Raw genomic sequence first — 24,992 nt, 5'->3', positions numbered from 1 at the left:
TGGCTTCTCACTTTGGTCTGGTTTGGCCCTGTTAAATGTGTGTCCTCCAGATGATGGCTCACCAGTACACATCTGGCCAGCTGTGTTTGGCTGTTAGTCTTGCATCTGCAAGTAAGAAGCTGGAGCTTTTCCTCTGTATTTTTTTCCAGTCATGCTTATGTAGCTGCATATTTTCTCCTAAAAGAAAACAGTTGGTAACGAGTTTTTGGCTTCTCAGTGCCCTGCTGTTTAATGAAGTTAAGTATGTTGAAACACCGACGGATCTTCAGAACATAGAAAATGCACTGAAAGGGAAATCAAACATGGTCTTCGCATATGTACCAGCTACTGGAACAGCAGGTAGGAACTCTTAGCTTTTCACCTTTGCTCTCCTGGAGCCCTTTTTTTTCTAAGATGGAAGAGAGTTTTTGAAAGAATCTTGCAAATGGAGAATAGAAAGGTGTAAAGGGGAGCTCTGGAGTGAGCTGCAGCAGTGAATTAGTCGTGCTTTTCTCTTTGCAGAGCACAGAGCTGTGATGGAGGTGGCTTTTGTCTATGGAACTGTCCACCAGTTTGTTCTAACAACTGAGGCAACGCTGCTGAAAGACACTGGGTATGTCCAAATACTGCTTGCTCTTGGTTTCTCAGATTGTCACATCAAATCTTGGGTTGGCATCATTGCTGGCTCGTGTGGGAGAAAAATCACTTTCATTAGAAGTGAACCTCTCAGCCTGAGTTTAAAGTGTCTAAATATTGCCAGGCCTGTTACACATTAGGCTCACTGCTGGCCTCTTGCTGAGCTGAAGAATGAGACATCATTTCCAGTGAAAGAGCAACTTGGGTTACTCAAGGGTATTTAGAAATCTTCTTTCCATCCAGCTGGCAATATTGACTGTTCTCAGCACCCTTGAATGTCAGTGAGATCAAAGCCCACATATGCATTTTGCACCTCAAGGTGAAAGAGTCTGCCACGGATAACGGTAGGATAACAACTAGGGATGCACAGTCAGATCTCTTTTGCTTTTCCAACGCCAGTTGCTGCTTGTGTACCTGGATTTGGACTAGCCAAGTCATTTGTGACTGCTCATGAATGGGATTTTACAGGAGAGGAGCCCACCATCTCCCTTCCTTGGCTAACTGGTCAAATCTCAGCCGTGGACTCCCTGGAAATTTAATAAAAAACAAATCTGGCACAGGGGGTGAAGTCATACTGGAGTCACTGCAGGACAGGTGTGCCTTTCCTACTGAGACCTTCTTGATCCTCCCCCCATGCAGTTTGGATACACCAGAAGGCCTGGGCTGGTAGCTCCCTGATTTTCATAGAGGCTGCTGATGTTATGATCTGATATATATAGCTGATGGTATAATCTCAAGACACACTCAGGCCCAAGTCTGCCTCGTTCTTTATTGAACAAGTCTGGCCAGATGAGAAGTGTAGGAACTGCTATGGTGAGCCTGAGCAAAGCCCTCCCAGCTCTCTTACCTCATGCCCTGGCCTCTGATGCTCAGCAAGGGATATGAGGAAACAAGTGTGCTGCATGCAGCATCACACCTTCTGGTAGTCAAAGGCTGCTGGACTTTTAGAGATGGAAGCTGAACGTGTATCATGATGTTAACAACAACTAGACTTTTTTAAAAAAACCATGTCACCAATAATCACAGCTTCAGTAGCAGTGAGTTCTGCAGTTTGACTTCATGAGATGGTGCTCCCTGCAGTGCTGTAGTTGAGACTTCCCATCTGATGGCTTCACTGGAGCTGGTCAGCTCACACCATCCCTTCTGTAACAGGAGGAGCTGGCTTAGGAGAGCAGATCCTTCAATCCTGCTGGAGCAGATCTGGAGGAGGATAACCAGCTCATGGGAATGGTGCTCCTCACCACTGAGGCTGAGGGAGCTGGGGTCAGTCAGCGTGGAGAAGAGAAGGCTGTGGGGAGACCTCATTGCAGCCTGTCAGTACTGGAAGGGAGCTTATTAATAGAAGGGAGATAGAGATAGGACAAGTGGGAATGGTTTTCAACTAAAAGAGGGGAGATATGAGTTAGGTGTAAGGAGGAAATTGTTAGAAGGCAGTGAGGCCCTGGCAGTGCTGCTCAGACAAGCCGTGGGTGCCACATCCCTGGAGGCATTCAGGGCCAGGCTCGACGAGGCCCTGGGCACCCTGATCTGGTGGGGGACAATCAGCCCAAGGCAAGGAGTGTCACCAGATGAAATGTTAAGGTCCTTTCCAGCCCAAACCATCCTGTGATTCTATGATTCTGCAATTCTTATGCGAGTTGCTGGCATGCTATACTGCAGTCGGGAAGCTGGGAGGGAGAGAGGAAAGTGGGAATATCAGATAGCATGATGTACCTTCAGCAAAACATTTATACAGCAGTTCGATTGTTTTCACATCCCATCCTTGCTGGATCGTGATCAGGGATGGCGTTTTGTGGCAGCCACTAGATGGCACGGTTGTCATTTGGACAGGATGTGGCTTTATCCTTCCAAAAGCAGAGAGAACAGCCGTCAGGCTTTGGTGTCTTAATGCAGCACCTCGCTCTTCCATGGAGAGATCTCACAGCCCTTTACAAACAAAGGTGATCCCTAGTTTAGAGACGGTGGAATGAATGCAGAGGACATCCTAAAGCTGACCCACAGGCTAACCCCTCTGCAGGTGTTGGTACCAGAAACCACAAGCCAGGGTGCCACATAGGGAACCTGATTTCACTGCTTCCTTTGGGATAGCCAAAACCAAAGCTGATTAAAAGGTGAGATATTCCTTATGCAGTATGTAAGGTGTCATCAGTGAGGTAAAATACACGAGTGAACTTATATGCCAGCTGTTCTCCTGCCAGGGTCCTTACTGGAGTAGCATGGCTGGTCAGACTGAAAAAAAGCTTTATTTTGTGTCCTTTTAAGCTGAGACAACTGTTCTTGGATTGAGGTCATTTATACTTGGTAAGCCTGAGTTTTCATTTGATAGTGAGCACAATTCTGAGCAGTGCCTGAACACAAGTGTACCTTTTGGTAGCAGGGCTCTTGAAGTCCCGAGAGCCAGTCACACCCTGAACTGAAGGATCATCTGCCTTGTAAAACATGGCAGCAAAATTCTCCTTTTGTTAGGGTGTTTTAAAACCCTGTGGTGGATTACTAGCTCAGTGTGATCTTTGTTTCTCCCTCACAGCAGCAAGGAGCCTGATGTATCATCTGCCCAGCTGTTGTTCTGCCATTGCCAGCAGGCCGTGGACCTGGCACAGCCCTGCAGGAGGACACCCTTGGAGCAGGATCTGACAGTGCTAAACATCCACAGACACCTCAAGCTCATGGGAGCTCCTCTTGTGGTACGAGGGAAGGAGAAATGATGCACTCACTTGGGCTGGGCAGTGTGAGGGCAGCTGGGGCAGACGTAAGGATGAGGGAGGTGGGTGCAGAGGACAAGGCAGAGCATGAGAATCTGCCCCCTCTCCATTAAGGTTGTGGTAAAGCTCTCAGGCTGAGTTCAGGCGAAGAATAGGCCTGAGCCTGGTTCTGAGCAGCACTCCATTACACTTCTAAATTTTGGTCCTCCTTTTCAGGAATCTCAAGGCCTATATGTGCTCCTGTGGTACTGCCAATATGAGTGGAATTGTGCTTTGCTCAAAATGGGGTGGAGGTGCACCTTTAACTTTGCTGGGACTTCCGGATTCCTCACAGCAGGCTCAGCACCTGGAGGAGGCAGACAGCAGTGTCTGCCATGGGGCAGTGAACTTCAGCAGGGCTCCAGTTCCCACTGGTGACAACTCTGCCCAGCAGAAAGAATGGGTAGATGAGCTGGGAAGGGCTCCTTCAGCTGGCCTCTTTGATGAGGCTTGTAAAGAGAAGGCACCTCATTAAGCAGCTGTGTGTTAGAGTGAAGCAGCATGTCGAAGAAAGAAAGGGAAAGGATGCCAGCTTTTGTATTTGACAGGGTTTTCAAACTGCCCCCAGGAATGGCTGCCAGACAAATAGTAATTAATGGAAATTTGAGATCAGGAGTTGCTAGGTCACAAAGAACGTGCATACTAATGCCCAGAGAGGATCGTGAAAGGTTAGAACTATTTAACCAGGCTTGTGTTGGTTCTGCTTCAGTGGATGATTTAGAATCAGAGCTGGAGGCTTTTACTGGAGATAATCCTTATTTCTGTGACTGCAGAGAACACAGTGGCTCAGGCTGTGCAGGAGATCAGCCTTCCAGGTTACCTGTTGGCCTTAGGAATTGCAGGCTGTGAACCCTCTCCTGGGTTCAGGGAGGAAGTATTTCCCAGCTCTTAATGTCCAACAATTTTTAAACTGATGACAATCTGGTGATTGGTTTTTCCAGCAGTTTTCCTGAGAAAAATGAGACTTCTGTGCTTTCCTTTCCAATTTCTTTTGAGCTCGCTGACCAATTTCAGCAACAAATTCAAACAGATTCTGTTGAAATTGACATCTGGGTGTAAAAGAGCTGAAGTATGTTCAGGTATGTGGAGTCCTGTTGCAGTGTAACTGTGTATCTTTTCCAGACTGAAGTTGCTGAAGACCCAGAGAAAGTTTCCACTGTTCACTTACAGCTTGGGCTTCCGCTTGTGTTCATCCTCAGCCAGAAGGAAACTTACGAGGCAGACAGGAGAACAGCAGAATTTTTGGCCTGGAAACTTCTGGGGAAAGCAGGAGTTGCCATTTTGTCCAGGTAATTGCTTTCCAATGTTTGGAGGATTCTCTTTTCTCTTTTTCTCCTATGCTGTTTCTGAACTTGTTTACTGCACAACAAGGACGGTGGTATCACAGTCAGAGGGCTTACTGTGATTTGTATGAGAAGCAGCAAAACTAAGTTATATCCTGTGAAAAGATATAATGTTTGAGAATTTCTCCAGAATCAGGTAAGTTTGGTTTCAGACTGTCTGGAAGTGTAGAAATATTTAAGTCTACTGCTGATTTAGAAGTAGAAAAATAGACTATGGGAAACTTCAGAAAGGAAACTTGGAATGCAGAGGCAAAAAGCTTGTATTTTGCCCTTAGATTAAGGACAGAAGGAAATACAGTAAAGGACACGAACTGTGGGTGCTAATGCACGTGCTCATGAGTGCTGGGTGGTTTTCTGATCAGTAAATTAGAGAGGGGTACCAGAGTTAGGCAACAAGTTTGCTTCCCACGAGGATAGGAATGAGACACTCAGGGCTATGCTGCAAAGATGTGTTGGTTTCCTTTACCCCTGTTTCACAGGCTCAGAAGTGGGCTGCATACAGCGGATCCTGTCTTGCGTCCTCTCCACACCCATCTTGGCTGTGACCTGCCCATAAGCAGGGCTGGGTGCCTCCACGTGCTTCTTGTGTTTGCAGATGTTTGCAGAGCATCTGGAGGTGTGCACACATGCTGCACGGCTGGCCTGCAGCAGAGCTGTGCACGGAGAGTCAGGCTGCATACATGAGAAACCTGCAGGATGTGACGAGTCAGAAACGTGTTCCTGTGAGCAGATGCCCCCTCCTATATTACAGATCTTAGAGGAGAATCCAGCAGCTTTGGGTTAGGGCTGTGAGAGGGCACGTCTTCTCTGCGCCCGTGCTGCTGGCAGCAGTGCGATGGTGGAAGGAGGAGGAAGGATGGGAAGGATGGGTGTGGGCTGTCTTCTGGCTTTCTGCCTTCGTGGTATCTCCATGTGCAGAGGCACTTCTTGGCTGCATTTACACGCGAGCTGGAGTCTGCCATCTGAGCAGCTGCACTGGGATGTGGTTACCGATGGATGAGCAAAGGTGTGAGTCACAGAAAGGCAGTTCAGAGCCCTCGGGAAATAGGCATGTTATGCAGCACACGTGGGGTGAGTCCCACCAGGTCACCTGGAACTTGTTTCTCCAACACCTACTTTGTGACTGAGCTCCAGCACATACTCTGGGGCCCAGAAACATGACTGTGGGGATGTGGTGCAGCGGAGAGAAGGATGTGTTTGTCAGGCTGGCATGTTACAGAGTACAAACCCTGCGTATCATCACACCATCTAATGTTCACTCTGTATTTTGGAAGGGACCGGGTGAATTTGAACATTCTGCGGCGGACCAACATTGCTCTCAAAACACCGGATGAGGTTTGATGGATTTCTTTATCATACAAATCTTATTTCCTATCTGGAAATGCTGCTCTTGAGAGTGTATTAAGGTGTTGCTCACCTCTTGTATTTGATGGCCTTCAAAGAAGCTCAAGGGGGTGTATCTTCCCATAGCTGTGTGCATGCGTTTGGAGCTGCCTGAGCTTGATGCTGCAGAGGAATTGTGCCTGCTTGCAGGAGATAAATGGAAGTGTTTATTTTGGGTTCTAATCAGAGAGTGATCTCTCTGTTGTACAGTAAGTCAGTGTGAGATTGTGAATACCTAAGGCAATACTGCAAGTGTAAATTCCCACCAGATTTGGACTTCCAAAGGCCCTTGGCCCCTTAGGAAAGGAGTTCAAAAGATGGAAGAGGAAACGAGCATGAAACTAAGAGCCAAGAAAGTCAAACAACCAAAAGTCTGTGCTGAACTGATGTAACCAAATGCCTCTGGTAGTGATCTGGGAAAAGGGCAGGGCCTAAATTAAAAGAGGCTGATCAGGATGAGCTAAACTCTGGAGGGGCCTGACCCACCTTGTGAGGCAACAAATGGCAGGGAACAGACGTTGCCCCAAATGACTTGAACTGTCACACTTGTGATTGCAAATGTACACGATCAGACCTGAATCTGAGTGTCCCCTGAGGGCTTCCCCTGAGCTGCTGAGAGATGTGCGTGGTGTGTTTCTCCTCTTAGAACCAATGGGAGGTGCCAGCAGTTTGTCATTTCTCTCAGTTCATTATAAAATTCATTTTCTCTGAAGTGCCTCTTCCTGAGACAGTGCCAGAACTGGTTTTAAAGCTGACACGGCCTCATTTCTGAGAAATAAATTTTGCACTTTTCTTTCCGTGGGTTGGCAGTCCATTACACGTGGGGGCATTCTTTGTTGAGCTCCATGAGATAAAAGATCATCTGTGTGTTTTCCCAGTCCGTGATGGGCTTCTCTGGCTAACCTGACCCACCTAGGCTAGGGACCAGGCAGCACAGTGGACACCATGCTTGTACCTCAGCTCCCTCATTCACTGTTTGGCCTCTGGGTTTTTTCACACAGTAGCTCTGTGTTAAGGTGTTGGGAGGTGGAGCACGTGTTCACTTTCACCACTCCAGTTGCAGACACAAAATCCCACATAGCTACAATTACTTCCTGAAAAGGAAATAGCAGTCTGGAATGAAAAGAAAACTAATGTGCAGGTGAAACTGGGCCGAGGAAGCACATCCATGGTTTGGTAGCTTTAGGAATCTGTTGACATATCCCAGAAATAAGAAGCTAGGTGGTGAGAGGGAGCTTTAAAATCCCTCTCCATTAGAATTCCCTATTTTGAGTTTCATTTGCAGATGATAGAAGAGACACAGAGTGATGTTTTGTTCCTGTTTCCTTTAGGGAGTGCCAATCAAATACCTGGTCTTGGAAGACACTGAGGAAGTTATAACTCTGGTGGAAGATAAGAGCAAGGTTAAACAAATCCAGGAGAATGAGGAGGAAGATGAGGAAGATGAGGATGAAAAAGAGAATGACAATCAAGGTGTGTAACTAGAAAGTGAAAAGCTAATTATCACCAATAATTAGGGCATGCAATCAGCAACTCCTAGAGACACGCAGAGTTAAAGCATTCGAGAATACTCTTGCAAATCCATGGCAAGCTGTCTGTTTGAAGGGAAGTTGCAGAGGAGACAGAGCCAGGCTGTCTTCAGTGTTGCCCAGTGCCAGGACAAGAGGTGATGGGCACAAAGTGGAACACAAGAGGATCCATCAGGAAATGCTTTTTTACAGTGTGAGTGACAGAGCACTGGCACAGATTGCCCAGAGAGGCTGTGGAATCTCCTCTTTGGAGATCTTCTAAAGCCAACCAGGCATGGGCCTGGGCAGCCTGCTCTGGGTGTCCCTGCTTGAGCAGGGGTTGGACCAGCTGGCCTCAAGGTCCCTGCCAGCCTCAACTGATCTGTCATGCTGTCACTATGATTATCACAGTCACGTGATGTCTGTACAAACTGGCTTTTTCATTCTCTGCAGATCACTGGAGCTTCATGACAGATAGGTGTAATTTTTAGGGCAAACACCATGGGCAAACACAACACGCTGTTGTAATTGGAACAGTTGCAGAGATCCGGCATGAGGGAGGAGCTGCTGATGTTTGGTTGGGTCCAGCTTCTGTCCAAGCTTCAGAAGCATAGGATTTACTAGTCAGTCCCTTTGGGAAGGTTTGAGACATGTTTTTGTAACAGCTGTTTCAGACTTGCATTCCTCAGGGAGAAAACAGTGGCTCCTACAATGCTTTCTTGAATATATTTGTTTCCCGTACAGAATTGTTTTTGTTTTGAAGACAAAGTGACACAGCAGCAAGGAAGATCAAATATCCAGCATGTTTAAGACTTGTGTTCAATTTTGAGGATATAACTGGGCAGTGGTGTGAGGTGGCATAGGAGCATTTTGATGAGCTTGTGTGTATATCAATGAGATTGTCTCTTTTCCTTCCATTCCCCCAGTAAGGTGATTACTTAATCTCTAATTGACAGTCACCACGTGTCTGCTGAGAGGTGGTGGTTTCCTAAAATGTTCCAATGAGGTTGCAGGCAGGGGGCTGCAGTTTCCTGTGTGCTCATGCTTTTCTCCATGCAGACATACAGGATGATCAGGTGGTGGAAGCAGTTTCCAGGGACAAGAAGCGAGAGCTGCCCCTGGATCAGATCCTTACCCTGACAGAAGAGACCTTTCACTCTGCCATGGTGGAAGCTGCCCAGACAGTGGTGCTGTTTTATGCCAGCTGTGAGTATGACTGTACTTGTGCTGCTCACTACACTTTCCACAGTGTGATAATCCACACTTGTAGACAAGTGTAAATGATAAATGTGCTGCATCCTGTCCTGTGGGCCCTCACCCAGTGTTTTGGGTTTAACATCTACCCGGTGTAGATGTTAGATCTAACAGTAGATTAGATTGGTTCCTTTCACTGGCTGATATTCTTTGAAGATGGTATCTATCAGTATAAAGCACGTCAGTGTTTATAGGTTTTCCATCTTCCTTTTTCAGGGACCAAATCATAGAATCACCAAGGTTGGAAAAGGCCTCTAAGATCATCCAGTCCAACCTATCACCAATATTTTCCACTAAACCATGTCCCTCAGTACAACATCTAAATGTTTCTTGAACATCTCCAGGGATGGTGACTCCACCACCTCCCTGGGCAGCCCATTCCAGTGCCTGACCACTGGAATTATTTCCTAACATCCAATCTGGATCTCCCCTGGTGCAACTTGAGGTCATTCCCTTTCATCCTATCACTAGTTACATGGGAAAAGAAGCTGACCCCCACCTCACTACAACCTCCCTTCAGATAGCTGTGGAGAGCAATGAGGTCTCCCCTGAGCTCCTCTTCTCCACACTGAACAATCCCAGCTCCCTCAGCCGCTCCTCATCAGCCCTGTGCTCCAGACCCCTCACCAGTTTCATTGCCCTTCTCTGGACACACTCCAGGGCCTCAAGGTCTTTCTTGTAGTGAGGGGCCCAAAACTGAACACAATACTCAAGGTGAAGCCTCACCAGAGTTAAGTACAGAAGGAAACTTACTTCCCTGCTCCTGCTGGCAACACTACTTCTGATGCAAGCCAGGATGCCATTGGCCTTCTTGGCCACCTGAGCACACTGCTGGCTCATGTTCAGCCCAGTGTTGACCAATGCCCCCAGGTCTGTTTCTTCTGTGTACTCTTCCATCTACTCTGCCCCAGTCCTGTAGCGCTGCCTGGGATTGTTGTGGCCAAAGTGCAGGACCCTGCATTTGGCCTTGTTGAACCTCATCCCATTGGCTTCAGCCCAGATATCCAGCCTGTCCAAATCACTCTGTAGGGCCTTCCTTCCCCTGGGCAGATTGACATTTCTTGCCAGCTTGTTGGTCATCTGCAGACTTACTGCACCCAGTGCCCCCATCCAGGTCATCAATAAAGATACTGAGCAGGACAGGCCCCAGCACCGACCCCTGGGGAACACCACTCATGGCTGGTCACCAGCTGGATGTAACTCCATCCCCCACCACTCTCTGGGCCTGGCCCTCCAGCCAGTTCTCTATCCAGCCAAGAGTGCACCTGTCAAAGGCACATGCTGTCAGCTTCTGCAGGAGAATGTTGTGGAGGACAGTGTCAAAGGCTTTGCTGAAGTCTAGGTAGACCACATCAACAGCCTTTCCCTCATCCACCAGACGGGTCACTAGATCATAGAAGGAGATCAGGTTGGTCAGTCAGGACCTGCCTTCCATGAACTCATGCTGGCTAGGCCTTATCCCCTGCTGCCCTGCAATGCTATGTCATCTCCTTCAAGACAATTTGCTCCATAACCTTCCCAGGGACCGAGGTCAGACTAACAGGCCTGTAGTTCCCCTGATCCCCCTTACGACCCTTTTTGTGGATGAGAGTCACACTGGCAAGCCTTCAATCCTCCAGTTGACCAAGAATGCAGATAGATGATGGAAAGTGGCTTGGCTATCACTTCTGTCAGCTTCCTTAGCACCTTGGGTGGATCCCATCTGGCCCCATGGTGGTCCAGGTGGAGTAGTAGGTCTCTAACTGTTTCCATCTGAACTGCGGAGAGTTTATTCTGCTCCCCATCTGGGATTTCAAGGTCAGGGGGTAAAGTACCCCAAGGATAACTGGTCTGATTTTTAAAGACAGACATCAAGGCATTGAGAACCTCAACCTCTTCCTTATCCTCAGTGGTCACATTCCCAGTGACCACTGGGAAAAGTAAAGGATGGAGATTCTCCTTAGCCTTCCTCTTACTGTTAAAAAACATTTGCAAAAAGGTTTTTTTGTTCTGTTTTACCCCAGCAGCCAAGTTGAGTTCACACTGGGCTTTTGCTTTTCTAATTTTTTCTCTGCAAGGCAAACATAAGACAAGAAGAAAAATGAGAGTGACTTCATGAGATAGGCTAGGGAGCCTACTTACTCTCTTCTGCAGAAACATAAAGTCCAATTTTCTTTATTTCTTTCAAAGTCTTTCAGAGCTTCAAGTGCCATAGATGCAGAAAATCATCATGTAACACTGTCAAAGAGCACAGTGGGGTTGTTCATCGCCTATATGCAACTCAGGGCTGCTTCTCCTCTGTGTTTCAGGGGAGGCAGTGTCCCTGGCAGTGCTACAGTCTTACACAGAGGTGGCTGATCACCTGAAAGGTAAGGTGCCACAGGTCTGAGTGCTTGTACAGCTGGTCTGCGTCTGCCCTGATAGTACACACCAAAAAACTGGAAAGACATTGGTGGTGTCTTGCTCACTCACCTAGAATCTACTCCTTTTTAGTTCCCGAACTCTTAAGGAAGGCATTCCCATGTTAAATTGCTTAGGAAGAGAATTTGTTTCTCTAGCAATATTTGCAGTCCCTTTACGCTTCTGTAAAGTCATGGGACTGGCAGTGCAACCCTGTGCAGTCACCTGGTGCTGTTGGTGTAAACTGGTACACACACCAGCTGCCCAAACCACCCTTCAGCTGGGACTGTGATGTTCATGGGCACATCATTTCATCACCAGAAGCAGTGAGTGACACAGCACGGGTTTGAAGGTGGAGGATCCAGCAGCAGACACCATAGTCTGCATGAGAGGAACAGGATCCTGTTGGTGCCCTTCAGTACTGTGTCCAGTCAGGGTAAAGATGCACTGCATGTTGCACAGCATGAGGCTCGAGAGCCAATTCAGTGTTTGCCAGGGAGGGGTGGTACATCAAGTCTCCTGCTTTCAGAAATCCCAAGATGGTTATTTGATCTGTAGCAGAGTGGTAACTGGCCCAGGTTTTGGTAGAAGCATAACAGACAGGCGGGGGCAGGCCCAGATCCATGGGGCAGAAAGAATTTAGAATGACTATGCCTTCAGGGCCTGTAGACTGGGTTAATTACATGGGAAGTCTCACAGGCAACCACAGAATGCCAAAAATAATAGATGACAGCAAAGGACCAGTAACATTTAAAGGCAACACACATCAGGTAATGCACTAGTAAAGGCAGAAGGGACTGGTCCTTCAGGAGCACCTGTGATGTTTCCTGGGTGATCTAAGTACTGATTCAGCTTAATTCAGGGCTTCAGCCCTCTCCCCCTCTATAATCAGTGGAAAGAGGTGTGCTCTTCTGCACTGCTAGCAGGCTTGTATGGGCTCAGTTCTAGAGATGCCTGTCCTTCCCTCTAACTGCAGGGGGTAAGCAAGTGGCTTCATCCCTTCATTTCAGCACAGCGAGGAAGTTGAGAGGATCTAAGTCTGAGCTGTTCTTGCAGCCCTGGAGGTAACTGGTGCATTCTTTGTTGTTTTTTTTTCCTTCTTCATCAAGCCTGATTTCTCCTGGTTGCTGATTTCCCCTAGTTGCTGATTTCTCCTAGTTGCTCCTTGCTCCTTGAGATGCTCCCCTGGAACTGGATGATGCCTTTTCCTGCAAACTTCAGGCAGGATTCAGGCTGAGCTCTCAGCAGAGGGAAAATGTATAGAGTGTGCAGAGGACCCAGACAGTTTTCTGAGAAGTGGCTGTTTGCAAGAAACCCTCCTGGGAACACTGAAGGCAGTGCTGTCATTTGGAGGAAAGTGGTTCTGCTTTACTGATTTTCATAAAAGGAATGTCATCATCAGCTTTGATCTGAGCTGATAGCCCAGAAATAAACTGGAAAACTCAGGGAGGGTTCTCATCGTTAGAGGGGTTATGGTTATTGATGATTTGGGGTTTCTTTAGGCTTCCCAGCTGTTAAACCAGCTAGAGTAACAAACTGGGAGAGGCGGTGGATGAAACCCTGCCTCTTCCTGAGTCAGTGGCCAAACTGTGGCTGACTGTGTGAGGCTAAGCTCCCACCATCTGTTGCTTTAATCATTTGATAACAATCTTGGTACATGGACGCAGCCATAGGCAGATTCTCAAGAAAGATTATGAACAGATTGAAGTCAAGGCCTTTCCTCTGTGATCAGTGAGGTCCAACTGAAGACTCCCAGGCCAGATGTGACCTGTGGAAGGATTCCTGTTTGTTCTCCCTGTTGTGACCTTGGAAAGGATGGAGAATGGTTGCTTTTGGATCTGAAGTGAGTTTGCTGCAAGATGTGACTTTATATCTGCTGCTGGGAGAGTCTTAGTTACAAAGATGTCTGCTGGGGACCTGGAAGTCCTAAAAGGATGTGAATTCCCAGGCTCTTTTTTATGGCCAGGATGAGGGTGTTTCTGGTCTGGGAATTAGGGTGGGCTGGAGTCAAGAGGTTAAAGAATCCAGAAGTTATAACAGATCAGACAGAGCAGAGGCCGTATCAACGTGAATGTCCCAGTGCAGGGGGCATAGCCTGATGGAAGTCTGAATCTGTGAACTCCCAGGTAGGAGTCAGAGTCAGGGGATCCAGAGCTGGGTCTGGGGTTAGCAGGAGAGTGATGCAGGGTTGGGCAAGGTGATTGGGAAGATACACCAGTGCAAGGGGCAGAAGTCTGCATCAGGAAGAAGAGCTTGAGCTATGCAGGACAGTGAGAATTAAACACGGGCTGTTGCTCTGGGGCAATTTCTCAGCTCCCCCAGAAGTACAGGTATCTGCTATTCAGGGTGAAACCCCTCCCAAGGGCTCAGAAGCCAAGATCAGCTGTTTGAGGCATGAGTCAGCTACGCTAGAAGCACGTTTTTAGATAGATACAGGATGAGGTCCCACTTTTTATGCCAATTTTCCATGGAAAATGGCACTGAGAATAGGCCATCGAAATAAAGAGGGTGCAGAGGAGGCTGGAGACTGGGATGACCCCATGAATCATCCAGTAACAAACAGTCAGCAGATCATCATCAAATGAAGTTTACAGCCCTCCAAGTGTTTTCTCTTTGTTAAGAGATCCGATCAAATGAGAGATCAAGAGAAACACCTTTGTCTTGCTGAAAAGAGCACATTTTCTGCTCTTGCACTGTGTGCCATTCTCTCTGCACTGAGGCTAACCAGGGCAGCTCTTGTTTTCTTATGTAAAACATAAATCTATGAAAGCAGCCCCCCTGCAACAGAAGGCTGTGGTGTGACAGGGTCACTGTATTTCTCAGATGTTTCATTAGCCTTTTTTGCAAAGGTAGAAGGAAACCACTACAAAAGAAGAGCAATATGCTGAAAAACTGAGCTGAAAAATAATTTTACTTCCCTCTCCTGATGCTTGTGGGGTCTTCCTGCCCAATGACTTTCAGAGACAGAGATCTGAAGTTGTAGTTCTAACTTATGTTAAAAAAAACCTGTGTGATTTAGCACACAGAATTGAGTCATAGAATATCCTGAATTGGGAGGGACCCACAAAGATCACTGAGTCCAATTCCTGGCTCCATACAGCCACCCAAAACCCAGCCCTATATTCTGAGAGCACTGTGCAAATGTTCCTTCAACTTGGGCTGTGACCACTGCCCTGGGAAGCATGTTCCAGGCCGACCATCTTCTGCCAAAGGTTCTTTTCCTAAGCCCCAACCTGACCCTCCCCAATGCAGCTCTGTGCCGTTCCCTCGGGTCCTATTGCTGTCACCAGAGAGCAGAGATCGGATTGTCACATTCCTTTTGAACTCTGCTTCCATACCCACAGCTGTGGTGTGGTCTGAGAGGGGCCCTCTGACCCAGGATCTGCCAGAACACCAAATGCCATTCATTTTCTGTTAGCACATACATTAGATATGTGAGACAGCTGGTGGGCTGTGAGATTCTCTGACATGCTTTCCTGCAGTGATGCTGTGCAGGTAGCCATTTCCCTTTCTGCACAGGATTCCTCCTCTTGAAGTGCAACACTTCACAGATAACTTAATTCTCTTTCATCTTGCAGACTTCAGACCAGCTCTCAAAGTTGAAAATGCCAGTCCTGCTCTCCAAAGGCCTAACTGCTTAAGGGAGTCTTCATTTTTTGCATATCCTGCACTGTTCCTTGTAGCTTTCAATGATCATCTTGTCCTTGTTTTAGAAGACCCTTATAACAGAAGTTCTCTCCGTCACCAGTTTGAATAGCACCTAAAATCATAGAAAGGAAGTATCCCCTGTTTCTCCTTCAACTTTCATCCCATCCAGCAGCTCAGCAGTGACCACAGGGCTGTGCTGCCTTTTGCTGAATTACTCAACTCCTGAAACTCCTGTGTGTTTGGTAATTAATAACATGGTGCAGCTTGGGATGGCGGAGCGGTCATCCCATACACAGCATTCCTCAGGCCAGCTGGGGCTTCCTTGGGGGATCTTGGTCATTCTTGGTACATAATCCCCCAAGGTGGTATCCAAATACTTTAAATCCCATTTGGAGGACCTCAGAGGAGCCTTGCAGTTTTAACAAGACATCAAAGCTCAGTTTGCGTGCCACTTTTTATTCTGTGTTGGGCAAGACACAAAATTATGTGGTAACAGTTGATGAGAACCAGCCATACCGGATCAGAGGTGTGAAATAAATCCCAAGGCAGGCTTTTAAATTGAGATGTTATTTCACAGCCTGGAGAATGACACAAACCATTTCTGCTCTCTTGGAGTGTTTTGACAGCTCTGGACTGTCTGAGTGGAATTGCAGACCAGTAGTTCTGTGCTGCTACTTGCTTCTTCTGTCCATACATTTGACACAAGGCAGAACAGCGGTGAACTCCTGTGAAAGAGCTGCAAAGCAGAACCGAAAAAGAAAGCTGTATAAAACGGTCTGGTGAGATGTCAAGGATGCAGAGCTTTGGGATGGGAAATCACACAGAGGTCACTTGTGTCTTTACCCATCTTTGGGGAGCCTTGCCAATCCCTGACAGAAATTTCTAACTTGTGATTAAAACCCTTCAGTAAGTGTTCTGCCTAAGACTTGCCTATGCTTGGTTCTCAGGAGCTAATTTTAATACTTGGTCAAGCCTCTCTGCCTGGGGATAAATTGTTGCTCGTCTTTTCCCAGCTGGCAACTGAGAGAGATCCCACCGTCACCTCAGGACCAGACTTTGCATGTTCTTAGGTTTTATTGTTTCCCTTTCCCAGGCAATTTCTGTTAGGAAGAAACACCCCTTTTCTTTAGGAGATGTCTTTTAAACACCTCTCTCACTCAGATTTTCTCTCAGCTGCTTACACCTTTCAAAAATGTGTTTTCCAGCTTCCACGAAGGCTCGATGGCTCCTGCAAAAGCATCACCAGAAAAAAATACAAGAGCATCCTTTTCCTTCTGTATTTTGCAGATGCTGTTGAGAGTTCATCCAAGGGTGAGCTTTGCCCTTATCTGCAGCACTAATGATATATGTCAATCCTGTTCTTCATTACAGAGTGTTGCATTTGCTCTTCAAATCTTTCTGCCCCTCTGAATCTGGGATCATCTGCTGGATGTGTGTTTTTCCATCATCCAGGCCTCTAGTGAAAGCAGCGATCAGAATCAAACCCAGGGCACACAGAGAAGAAGGCTTGGTTGCTTTGATCTGCTGTAGTCTTCGTGAGAAATCCTCATCGTCTGCCCTTGCCCTGGTTTCTGAAGGACACAACATCTTGCAGTGACCTGCTTCCACGTGTGTCCCTGTCTCAGCGTTTCATCCCATCTTTCCCATGCAATTGTTGAATCTTGTTCAAACAAATTTAGCAAAGGTATAAAGATCTCTGAGATACTGCATTCCTGCAGTGGGCATGAACGACGCATGGCCTGAGGACTGTACACAGCCCTGCTGTCATTGGTCAAACCTGCAAGTAGGTAAGAGGCAGGTCAGGCAAGGCAGCAGCCAGGAGGTTGTGGCTACTGAGGCCAGTGATCACCTGCTGGCCAGTTAGCACACACTTAGCAGTGGACTAGCAGCTGCTTTCACCCAGCCTGCAGATGAAAGGACAGCTGATAGGGACATGCTGAAATTGCAGGTGCTCTGTCTCTGTATGCAAGAGAACAGCATTCATCTGTTTCATTGCTTACAGATCCCTTTTTATCACACTGATGATTAAAAGGCTTTTTTAGTACTTGTCCAAGAAATCACATTTGGACTGACTGCTCTGTAGTTCCCAAGCATTGGGAAAGTTCCTTTTCCAGTTCCTTTCCCAGTTACCTACTTGTAAAACCCCAGCCTCTTAGTTAGGGGCCTGAAGTACCTGCTGGTGCCTTGGAGATGAGCATCTTGCATAGGTACAATAGAGTGAAAGCCATCAGATTGCCAGATTGCATTGCAGTTTGTTTATGTGACCTTTGACTTCTCACTGTGTATTTAGCTCCACATTTTAGGTAAATTAGATACTTTTCAATACTGGGCACCTCGTTAAATAAAAAAGCCTTGAATGACAGGATGGTTTAGGTTGGAAAGGATCTCTGGAGGTCATCAGGATCCTCCTGTGTTCTGGTTTTTGCTTGTTGCCTCTTTTGCTGGCAGTGAGCTCAGAACTCCAGGTGCCTCACCAGTGCAGGGCAGAGGAAAGTATGACCTCCTTTGACCTGCTTTGTGTCATACAGCCCATTGGCCTTCTTAGCAGAAGCAGCATAGGACTGGTCATGTTTGACTTACTGTCCACCAGCATCCCCAGGTTCTCTTCAGCAGAGCTGCCTTCTAGCTGGATGGTCCCCAGCATGTGGTTGTGTCGGGGGCTGTTCCTCCCCACGTGCATCAGCCTCTTCCATGCCAAGCTTTACTTTCCCTCTTTTTCTCCTGTAAGCAAGGGCCTGCCTGGTTTCTTTGTCTTAGCCTCATTCATGAAGTATTTCCAGCACCTGTTCTTACTGCCATATATACTTCTGGATGTTTGCCTCAGGCTTTCATTGCATCCAGATGTGAATGTTCCTGGGTATTTCTTTCTGAGAAGTGAAAGCTGCCACTTCCCTGGGTTTAATCTCTCTGTGGTCTATTGTTTTAATCCATTCACACCTGCTGGAATATTTAATATAGTAGTAGTCTGGAAATAATTGCTTTTATATTCAATGCTGTATGGCATGTCCATGGATAACTTCAAGAGGGAGACAGCATGGACTGGAAGGGATTGCTTATTTTGGGCTGGATTTTGACATCCTGCCTACACAGAGCAGCATTTCACTCCAGGAATGATTGAGTAACGTTTCAGTGGTTGCCCACCTGGATGTGCTCCATGTACATGCAGTGTGCTAGCATCCAGCTCAGTAGGATGCACACCAAAGCAAATAGCAGTTCTGGTATGTTAATACAAACATATACACTAGCATCCAAAAAAGTTCACATAGCTCCCTTTTTCAAGCATTCCACTTTCTCTTTTTTTTTTCTTACTATTTCTATGTGTTTGTTTTCCATTCTAGGAACTCAGGGGATTTTGCTGTCTCGATTAAACTGCTGGGACTGGCCTGGTGTTTGCACAATGGAGAATGTCACTCAGTTTCCTACCATAAAGATTTACAAGAAGGGAGAGCAACCAATAACGTACAGTGGCATGTTGGGAACTGAAGAACTGACCAGTTTCATCGTGTTGTAAGTGCCTTTTAATGAGTCCCCACACTGTAACACTGGCACATCTACCAGATGATGTTTTGGATACTTTGTGGCCTGTGTAATGGCATTCCATTTTGGAAAAATGTCAGATCCTGTTACAGACCTGATTTGGAAATTAGTTTTATAACTTTCAGTGCTTTTCTTTGTCAAAAACATCTCTTCTTGGACAATACATCATCTGTCGTCACTTTTCCTCTCTCTCTACAAAATTCCTTCTCAGTTATTTTTAATGTGGATCCCCATCCAGGGGTGGGGTGTTGTCCTAAGGTGAATGGCAAAATATATGAATATGGTCCATATGAATGGCAAAACCCTCTTTGGTTTTATTGGAAGCACAGCTGAGCCCTTACTCTAAACCAAGTGATCTCTGCAGTTTAGCTGAGGGATGCCAGACTGTCCTGTGTGCAGAAAGGATCTCAGAGCATGCAGGTTGGCTTAGGGCTATTCTCCTCACCATAACCAGTCCCAGTGCCTTTCAGTGCCTAGATGTTGCCCTTCCTTCCCAGAGGCAGCTGATTTTGCTCTCTATTGAGATCAAATGGCTGTCACATTGGTTTAGGGAAGAGTTGTAATGAGGATTTTGTCTCTTCATCCCAAAAGTGAAGAAGGCAGCCCACGTTGTTTGTCTGCCTTTCCATAGGAGTCAAGTCTCTTGCCCTCTGAAGCTGGCAACGATTGATGAAGCAGAACGGTATTTAAGAGGAGAGCTTCCATCTGAGCTGTCGTCCTATCGCCACTCTTTTGTTCTGGGAGTATTCAGCACAGCCACAAGTAAAGGTGAGTGACATTTTATGGCTTAAGCATTTGAATTTAATTGCTGACCAGAGATGGTTGATTTCAGATGCTTGGGAAGTTCTCCATGTTTCATTTTCTCTAAAGAACCAATCATGTTTGCTCACATCAAAGCCTACCTGGCACCACCTTTCTTGGTTTTTGTAAGTAGAAGATTGGGGTAATTCCATATGTGGCACCTAGAGTTTATATTCTGACATCAGCCAGCAACTGTGGATGTATTTACTATATCCACTGTGCTGGCATGTGACAGCCCTGACAGGTCTTGGAGGCGTGCTTGGACCAGTACAAAACAACAATTCCATGCTGACCTGTCCCAGGGCTGCACAGCTGTCTGCACAAAGAGGTGTTTTCACAAACAGCCAATCTGAATTTACTTAGCCACAATTTCGCTGTCCCTGTTGTATTTCCTGTCCCTTACCATGAAAAGTCTGCCTCTATCCTCTTCATGAGTCCCCTTCAAAGGAGCTGTAAGCTGCTCTCAAATCTCTTCCCAGCCTCTGACTGAACAAGCCCAGACTCATCACTCTTTTCAATGGAAAGAAAGCTCTTTCCACTGTTGCATTGGTGGTTATCTCACTGACTCCTCCTCTTGCAAATGTGGGAGTCTCAACTCGAAACTGACATGGAGTCTGAAATATGAAAAAAAAGCAGTGAGGTAAAATGCAAAGTTCTTGCATCAAACAGGAATGACGTGCTACCAAGCCTCTGAAATCCTTCTCTGGATTTTGAAATAGGTGAGCACATGAGAAACAGTTCCTGCAGTGCTTGGTCCCAGCTGTAAGTGCTAAGCACAGTTGCTAGAAGGAGTGTTCTGAACTTATCTTAATTTATCTCACATTGTATTCTTGGTCAGTGTCATCCTGGTCAATGCTAGGAATGCAGGGTGGCTGAAACTTGGAGTTGTGCCTCTCCTGTCTGTTACATAGAGTGCTGCACCAGAATGGCAATCAGACATGTTAATGAGGAAAAGGGAATAAAGTCAGTCTAGAAAAGGAATGTCATGTGATGCTTCCATCATATCCACAGTGGGCAGATAGGATCTTCCAGCCCCACAGTCTCCAATTTACCACTGTCTCTAGGAGTCACTGTGCTAAAAGGGGGATGTTTTTATGATCTTTGTCAAGATCAAAATTTCAGACTGTTTTTCTTTTTGAAGACCCAGCGTGCCTGTAACCTTTGGTTAAATGCAGTAAAGCTAATGAGTTGCATGAGGAGGTTCAGTGGGAATCCACTGTGCTCAGAGATAAGAACAGAAGAAAATGGCAGTAAACATTTGGGCTTTGTTCACCAAGCCAGGTGACATCTAGAATGCCTGGTGTCAAAAAAACTTTCAAACATTTTTCCCTAGTTTTCATCAGCTGAGCTCTGGAATCATCCTTTTATTCCATGTATTCCATTCTCTGCGGCAGTGGTGCCTGTGTTAGCCCAGATGGCAGCACTGCAGACAGCATGTGATCTGTGAGACGAGTTCTTTGCAGGGAACCTGCCTGGATCCAGATGGCATTGTGAGCTCAGACTATTTATGTACAGAAGATGGTCCTTTCCTTCTAGACCTTCTGTCTTTGGAAACACAGGGCTTGGAGGCTTCCAAACAGCTCTGTATGGAACCCACAAGGTTTCCTCCTCCCCTGGGGCACGCTCAGGCTGCAATCTAGAATGGCATCTGCAGTCTGGGTAGCTCAGCCACAGATGCCAAGGGAGAAGAAAGATGGGATGCTTTCTCAGTGTGTAGCCTGAGGGATAGCTGAGTGTCACGCAGTATAATCTGAGGGAGCAGAAATTTGGAGCCAGCTGTTTGGCACCAAACCCAGACCAGGAGTCAGGGAAACCACGCTGCTGTCCTTAACAGCCTGCAGACTTCTCTGGAAGTTTTATAATTATGTTCTCATAGCAAAAATTCCTGTTGTTACCTGAACCAGCAACGTGTCACGTCATTGCCATTTCCAGCTAACTGAAGTCCAGTCAAACGAAGATCTGGATTTTTTCCATCACTTAGTGTGAGAACAATATTAAGAAACTCAATGGATGTGAGCTAAAAGAGCTTTGTCAGAAAAATCATAATAGAAATGGATTGCAGAGAGATACAGAGTATTACCAGGGCAGGGAACGAGCATTTTCCTGGAAAATGGGAGAACTTTACAGGGGTTTATTTGCTACTCAGAAGCACATTTGGAATTAGGGCTGTATCCTAAGATGTGCAGCAGTTGTTTAAGAACACACCTGTGCTCCTCAGATTTCTGGTAACGTTGTAGGGCTTGCCAAGCATCGGTGTAAATCAAGCATTAAGCATTATCTGAAGTTGTCTGTGGGGCTTTGTCTGTGCACAGGCTGCTCACTTCAACTCGTGATCAGACTTAGGTTGGGGCAGAATAAAGAAAGGACCCACATGACCCATATTTTTTTCTCTCCAGCGTGGCAACAGCAGACATTTAGGAAAACAATTACATGTTCAGAGGGATTTCTTTCCCTGGCAGCATGGAACTAGACTCCAGGAATCATCATTCAGGATGTTCCTTAGTCTAGAAATCTCCCTCCTGCTTTGTATCTAATGGCTTGTGTTGGCATAATCAGAATCTCTGCCTGGTATCCACAGCATGCCTTGGCAGTGAGTTTATTTTGTGGAGGATTTTACGCATGGCTGTGAATTTCCTGTTTTCCAGTAACTGCTGCCCAAGCATTCTGTGGGCTGCTGGATATTGTGTTAGAAGAGATGAGGAAGGATTGATCCCCATTCACTTTGTCTGAGATCTTGTGTTGCCTGTCCATTGTCACCCAGCAGGCACAGTGAACACCAGCAAAAGGCAGAGAGCAGCTTAGCTTCAAGCTCTCACTCAATAAAGAAAGCAAAGTACTATACAATCTACCATCTCATATAGTTTTCAGGATAAATAGCTCTTAGGAAGTGCTCTGTATCTGTTGTGGAACTGTGTGCACGTAGGTTTTCTTGCACAGAACTACGAGGCTGCTGTGTGGGACGCTGGGTCTGTCACAAATCGTCCCCAAAATGCTGACAGTTTTGGAATTGTGATGGGAAGGAGCTGCAAAGCAGAGCGTGATGGCGAGGGAACAGCAGGAATGAGCCTAGGAGTCCCAAGTGTGGACTGTGCTGAATGTTGTCCTGATTTAGGAGAGAATTCCTGCAGCCAAGGCCTCTCCAGGGCAGCACTTGAGCACATGCTTACTTACGTCTCAAGTGAGTGTTTCAAGTTAAATGCCAGTGGAAGTGCTCTCCTGAGGATGTTTGGATTTAAGCCTGCTCTTTGTGTATCACACTGGGTCCTTTCGTGCCTCGCAGAGCTCACAGTCTTCTTCATGGCCTTTTCTCCTGTAGCTGGGCCACCACATTAGCAGAGGGTTTGTTGGTGAAGCTCTCAGAGCGAAGCTCTCACTGTTCCTCTTCATCTGATCGCTTGGGTTGTTGCGTCAGCACTGACATCGAGTGACTGAAGACCAAGTGAATCTGAAAACCAATGTCAGATCCTGATTTGCTTGACATCACAGGCTGGATGTGGCTCTGGGCAGCCTGGGCTGGTGGTTGGTTACCCTGCATGTGGCAGAGGGGGGTTGAAACTAGATGATCACTGTGATCTTTTTCAACCCAGGCCATTCTATGGTCACAAGCCTAATTGGGCAACCTGTGTCACAAGCAGTGTGGCATGTGTTATTTCTTGCAGTGTCTGAACTCCCAACAAGCCATTCCTTTAAGGATCCAAGCTTTCTTTCAGAAAAGAAATCAGTATAAAGAAAAGCTTGTAGCCCTCGTGGTTCCAGGGGATCGCAGTGAAAAATGCATCCTTAAATTTTGCTGGAAAGGCAGAGAGGCAAAGAACAAAAAAGTGAAGAGCTTTGAGGCAGCTTCAGTTTACTGAGGTCTGAGTCACTGGTCCCAAGTGCCTGGGTTGGCCAGTTTTGACACGATGATCCGCATTACAAGGAACACTAAATTCTGTCTGAATGAGATTTTAGTTGCACTCTGTAGCAACATTTATCACAGCTGTATCTGAATCGTAACTTCAGTTCGTGGGAAGACCTGACTCCTCTAACATAAATGAGAAGAGCCTTTTTTGTTGTCTTCAACTGCTTGATATAAAGAGTGGGAGAACTGAAATGTGCCCCATTTTCAGCCTGCTTAGGCAGTGTTGTTCTTTTTCTCCCTGATCTTTACCTAGTGCATTTTACAAGCTCACACACTGTGGCTTGCATATTCTCACAAAGTTTGTCTCTTCCATGGATCCAGTTGCCTAAAACTGAGGATGTTTTTATAAGGGCATAAACCAGCTCTTGGAGCTGGCTCCTTCTGGAGCTCTGCTCTCAATCTCTCAGCACAGATAGATTCAGCTGTTACAGATTAAGGGATTCACACCCTTTTATCCCCATTGTGTGAGTTTTGTAAGGTGAGAGGTAGACCTTAGCAGCTGTTAAGGATCGATGGTTTGATGCTGCTCTCTGAACTGTGACAGCAGAGGGAAAGCCCTCTCCTTGCAGCTGCAAGAAGCAGTGGCACACAGTGTGCCTTCAAGGTGCCTTTGGACCCTTGGTGGTTGTAACAGATCCTCCTGTTTGGAGGAGCCCAATAAGACAAAAAGACACTTGAGGGAGAGAGTTCTGGCTGCTTAACACTCCTGCAGTAGTCTTTTCCAAAAGGTTGCTGTGATTTATAAGATTTCTATTTAGCCTTTTAATTGGTCTCCTGTTTTTAAGAACACCACTTATGGTCTTTAAGTTCTCAAGGGCATTTCACTTTCCATCAGTATCTCTGTCATGCAGATCCTGGAAACTCAGTGCTGGTGCCTAAAGAGCAAAGGCTGCTCTCATAATAGGAACTCTTTCCTTCTCACCCTTTCAGTGGCTGCCAACTCCTCCCTTGTGTAGCCTGTGGCCATGAGATGCACCCATTTCTCATCAGCTGCTAATCATATTTTTGTTCACAGCTGACAGTTTGCTGTGGGAGGGTGTTACATATGCAGATGTGGTGATTTGACTTCCAGAAGGAAGCTGACACTTCTCTTTCTATTGTTTATTTATGATTCTTTGTCTCTTTTACAGTCAGGGAAGCCTTCACAGAGGCAGGAAGCATCTTAAGTGGGCACGTAACAACAGGGATGTATTTCGAAGATGATGTCTTGGCTTTGTAAGTTGTTTTTTTCTTTGGTGACAATTCAGACTGACCTGCGTTTAGTGAAAGCTGCTGCCTAAAGCAAGTGTCTCTGCCCATGCTGAGTGTTTATCAGCAACCCAAACATCTACAAATGTCTTAGCCTAGTAGCAAGATTGTTCAGGACTCTGCCAAAGAGAGATGGAGCAGTGACTGGGCTGCTGATTTACAGCCCTTCCACAAGCGACCTATTTAACCCTGGTGTTATGAACTGTCAGCTCCCTTCCTGTTGTTCAGGTTCACTCTGGGTATTTTTAGTCCTCTAGCCCTGCCAGTCCCTCACGCATCTGTTGGGTTCCATGTAAAACCAGACCAAACCTATATGGGGAAAAAACAGGCTGGAAAAATGTTATTTTTTAGCTAGATCAGAATGTGAGGAAGAAAAAAAGAGTTCTGCCCTTCTCTTTCCTTTGAGAAGAAATGCTGACTTGCTATTTTTCTGCCTATTGCTGCCATCTCTGCACCTTCTTTTTCTGTCTTCTGTGCTCTGATGCTGCACAAGTGCATGTGATGGGTGAGGAAGGGAAGTGTAGGGGGGGATGCTGCAAAGCCAGAGGTGTAAATTTGACTCTTGCTCTGGTGGTTGGCCCTGTTTGCAAATAGCAACCAAAAGAGGGTCTGTGTACTGCCCATGCCTTCTTGC

General features: G+C 46.5%; 1 protein-coding gene across 7 annotated transcripts in view; it reads left to right on the top strand.

Moving 5' to 3' along the window:
• The window catches only part of TXNDC16 (thioredoxin domain containing 16), a 50,116-nt gene that overhangs the window by 9,238 nt on the left and 15,886 nt on the right, over nucleotides 1-24,992 (top strand). For 6 of the 7 annotated variants that reach the window (XR_007377794.1, XR_007377797.1, XR_007377795.1 and 3 more), the window contains exons 6-16: nucleotides 218-339; nucleotides 502-592; nucleotides 3,143-3,299; nucleotides 4,479-4,645; nucleotides 5,974-6,034; nucleotides 7,414-7,555; nucleotides 8,650-8,796; nucleotides 11,133-11,192; nucleotides 18,210-18,378; nucleotides 19,040-19,176; nucleotides 24,241-24,325. Coding sequence is in view for 2 of the 7 variants with exons in the window: in XM_048949142.1 (XP_048805099.1) it covers nucleotides 218-339; nucleotides 502-592; nucleotides 3,143-3,299; nucleotides 4,479-4,645; nucleotides 5,974-6,034; nucleotides 7,414-7,555; nucleotides 8,650-8,796; nucleotides 11,133-11,192; nucleotides 18,210-18,378; nucleotides 19,040-19,176; nucleotides 24,241-24,325 (1,338 nt within the window). In the remaining 5 variants the exon portion in view is untranslated. The remainder of the gene's footprint in view (nucleotides 1-217; nucleotides 340-501; nucleotides 593-3,142; nucleotides 3,300-4,478; nucleotides 4,646-5,973; nucleotides 6,035-7,413; nucleotides 7,556-8,649; nucleotides 8,797-11,132; nucleotides 11,193-18,209; nucleotides 18,379-19,039; nucleotides 19,177-24,240; nucleotides 24,326-24,992) is intronic. The other variant, XM_048949144.1, reaches the window with a different exon arrangement.

The sequence above is a fragment of the Lagopus muta genome, chromosome 6 (assembly GCF_023343835.1).
Source record: "Lagopus muta isolate bLagMut1 chromosome 6, bLagMut1 primary, whole genome shotgun sequence".
Classification (NCBI taxonomy): Eukaryota; Metazoa; Chordata; class Aves; order Galliformes; family Phasianidae; genus Lagopus; species Lagopus muta.
This window is presented reverse-complemented; position numbering and strand designations above follow the sequence as displayed.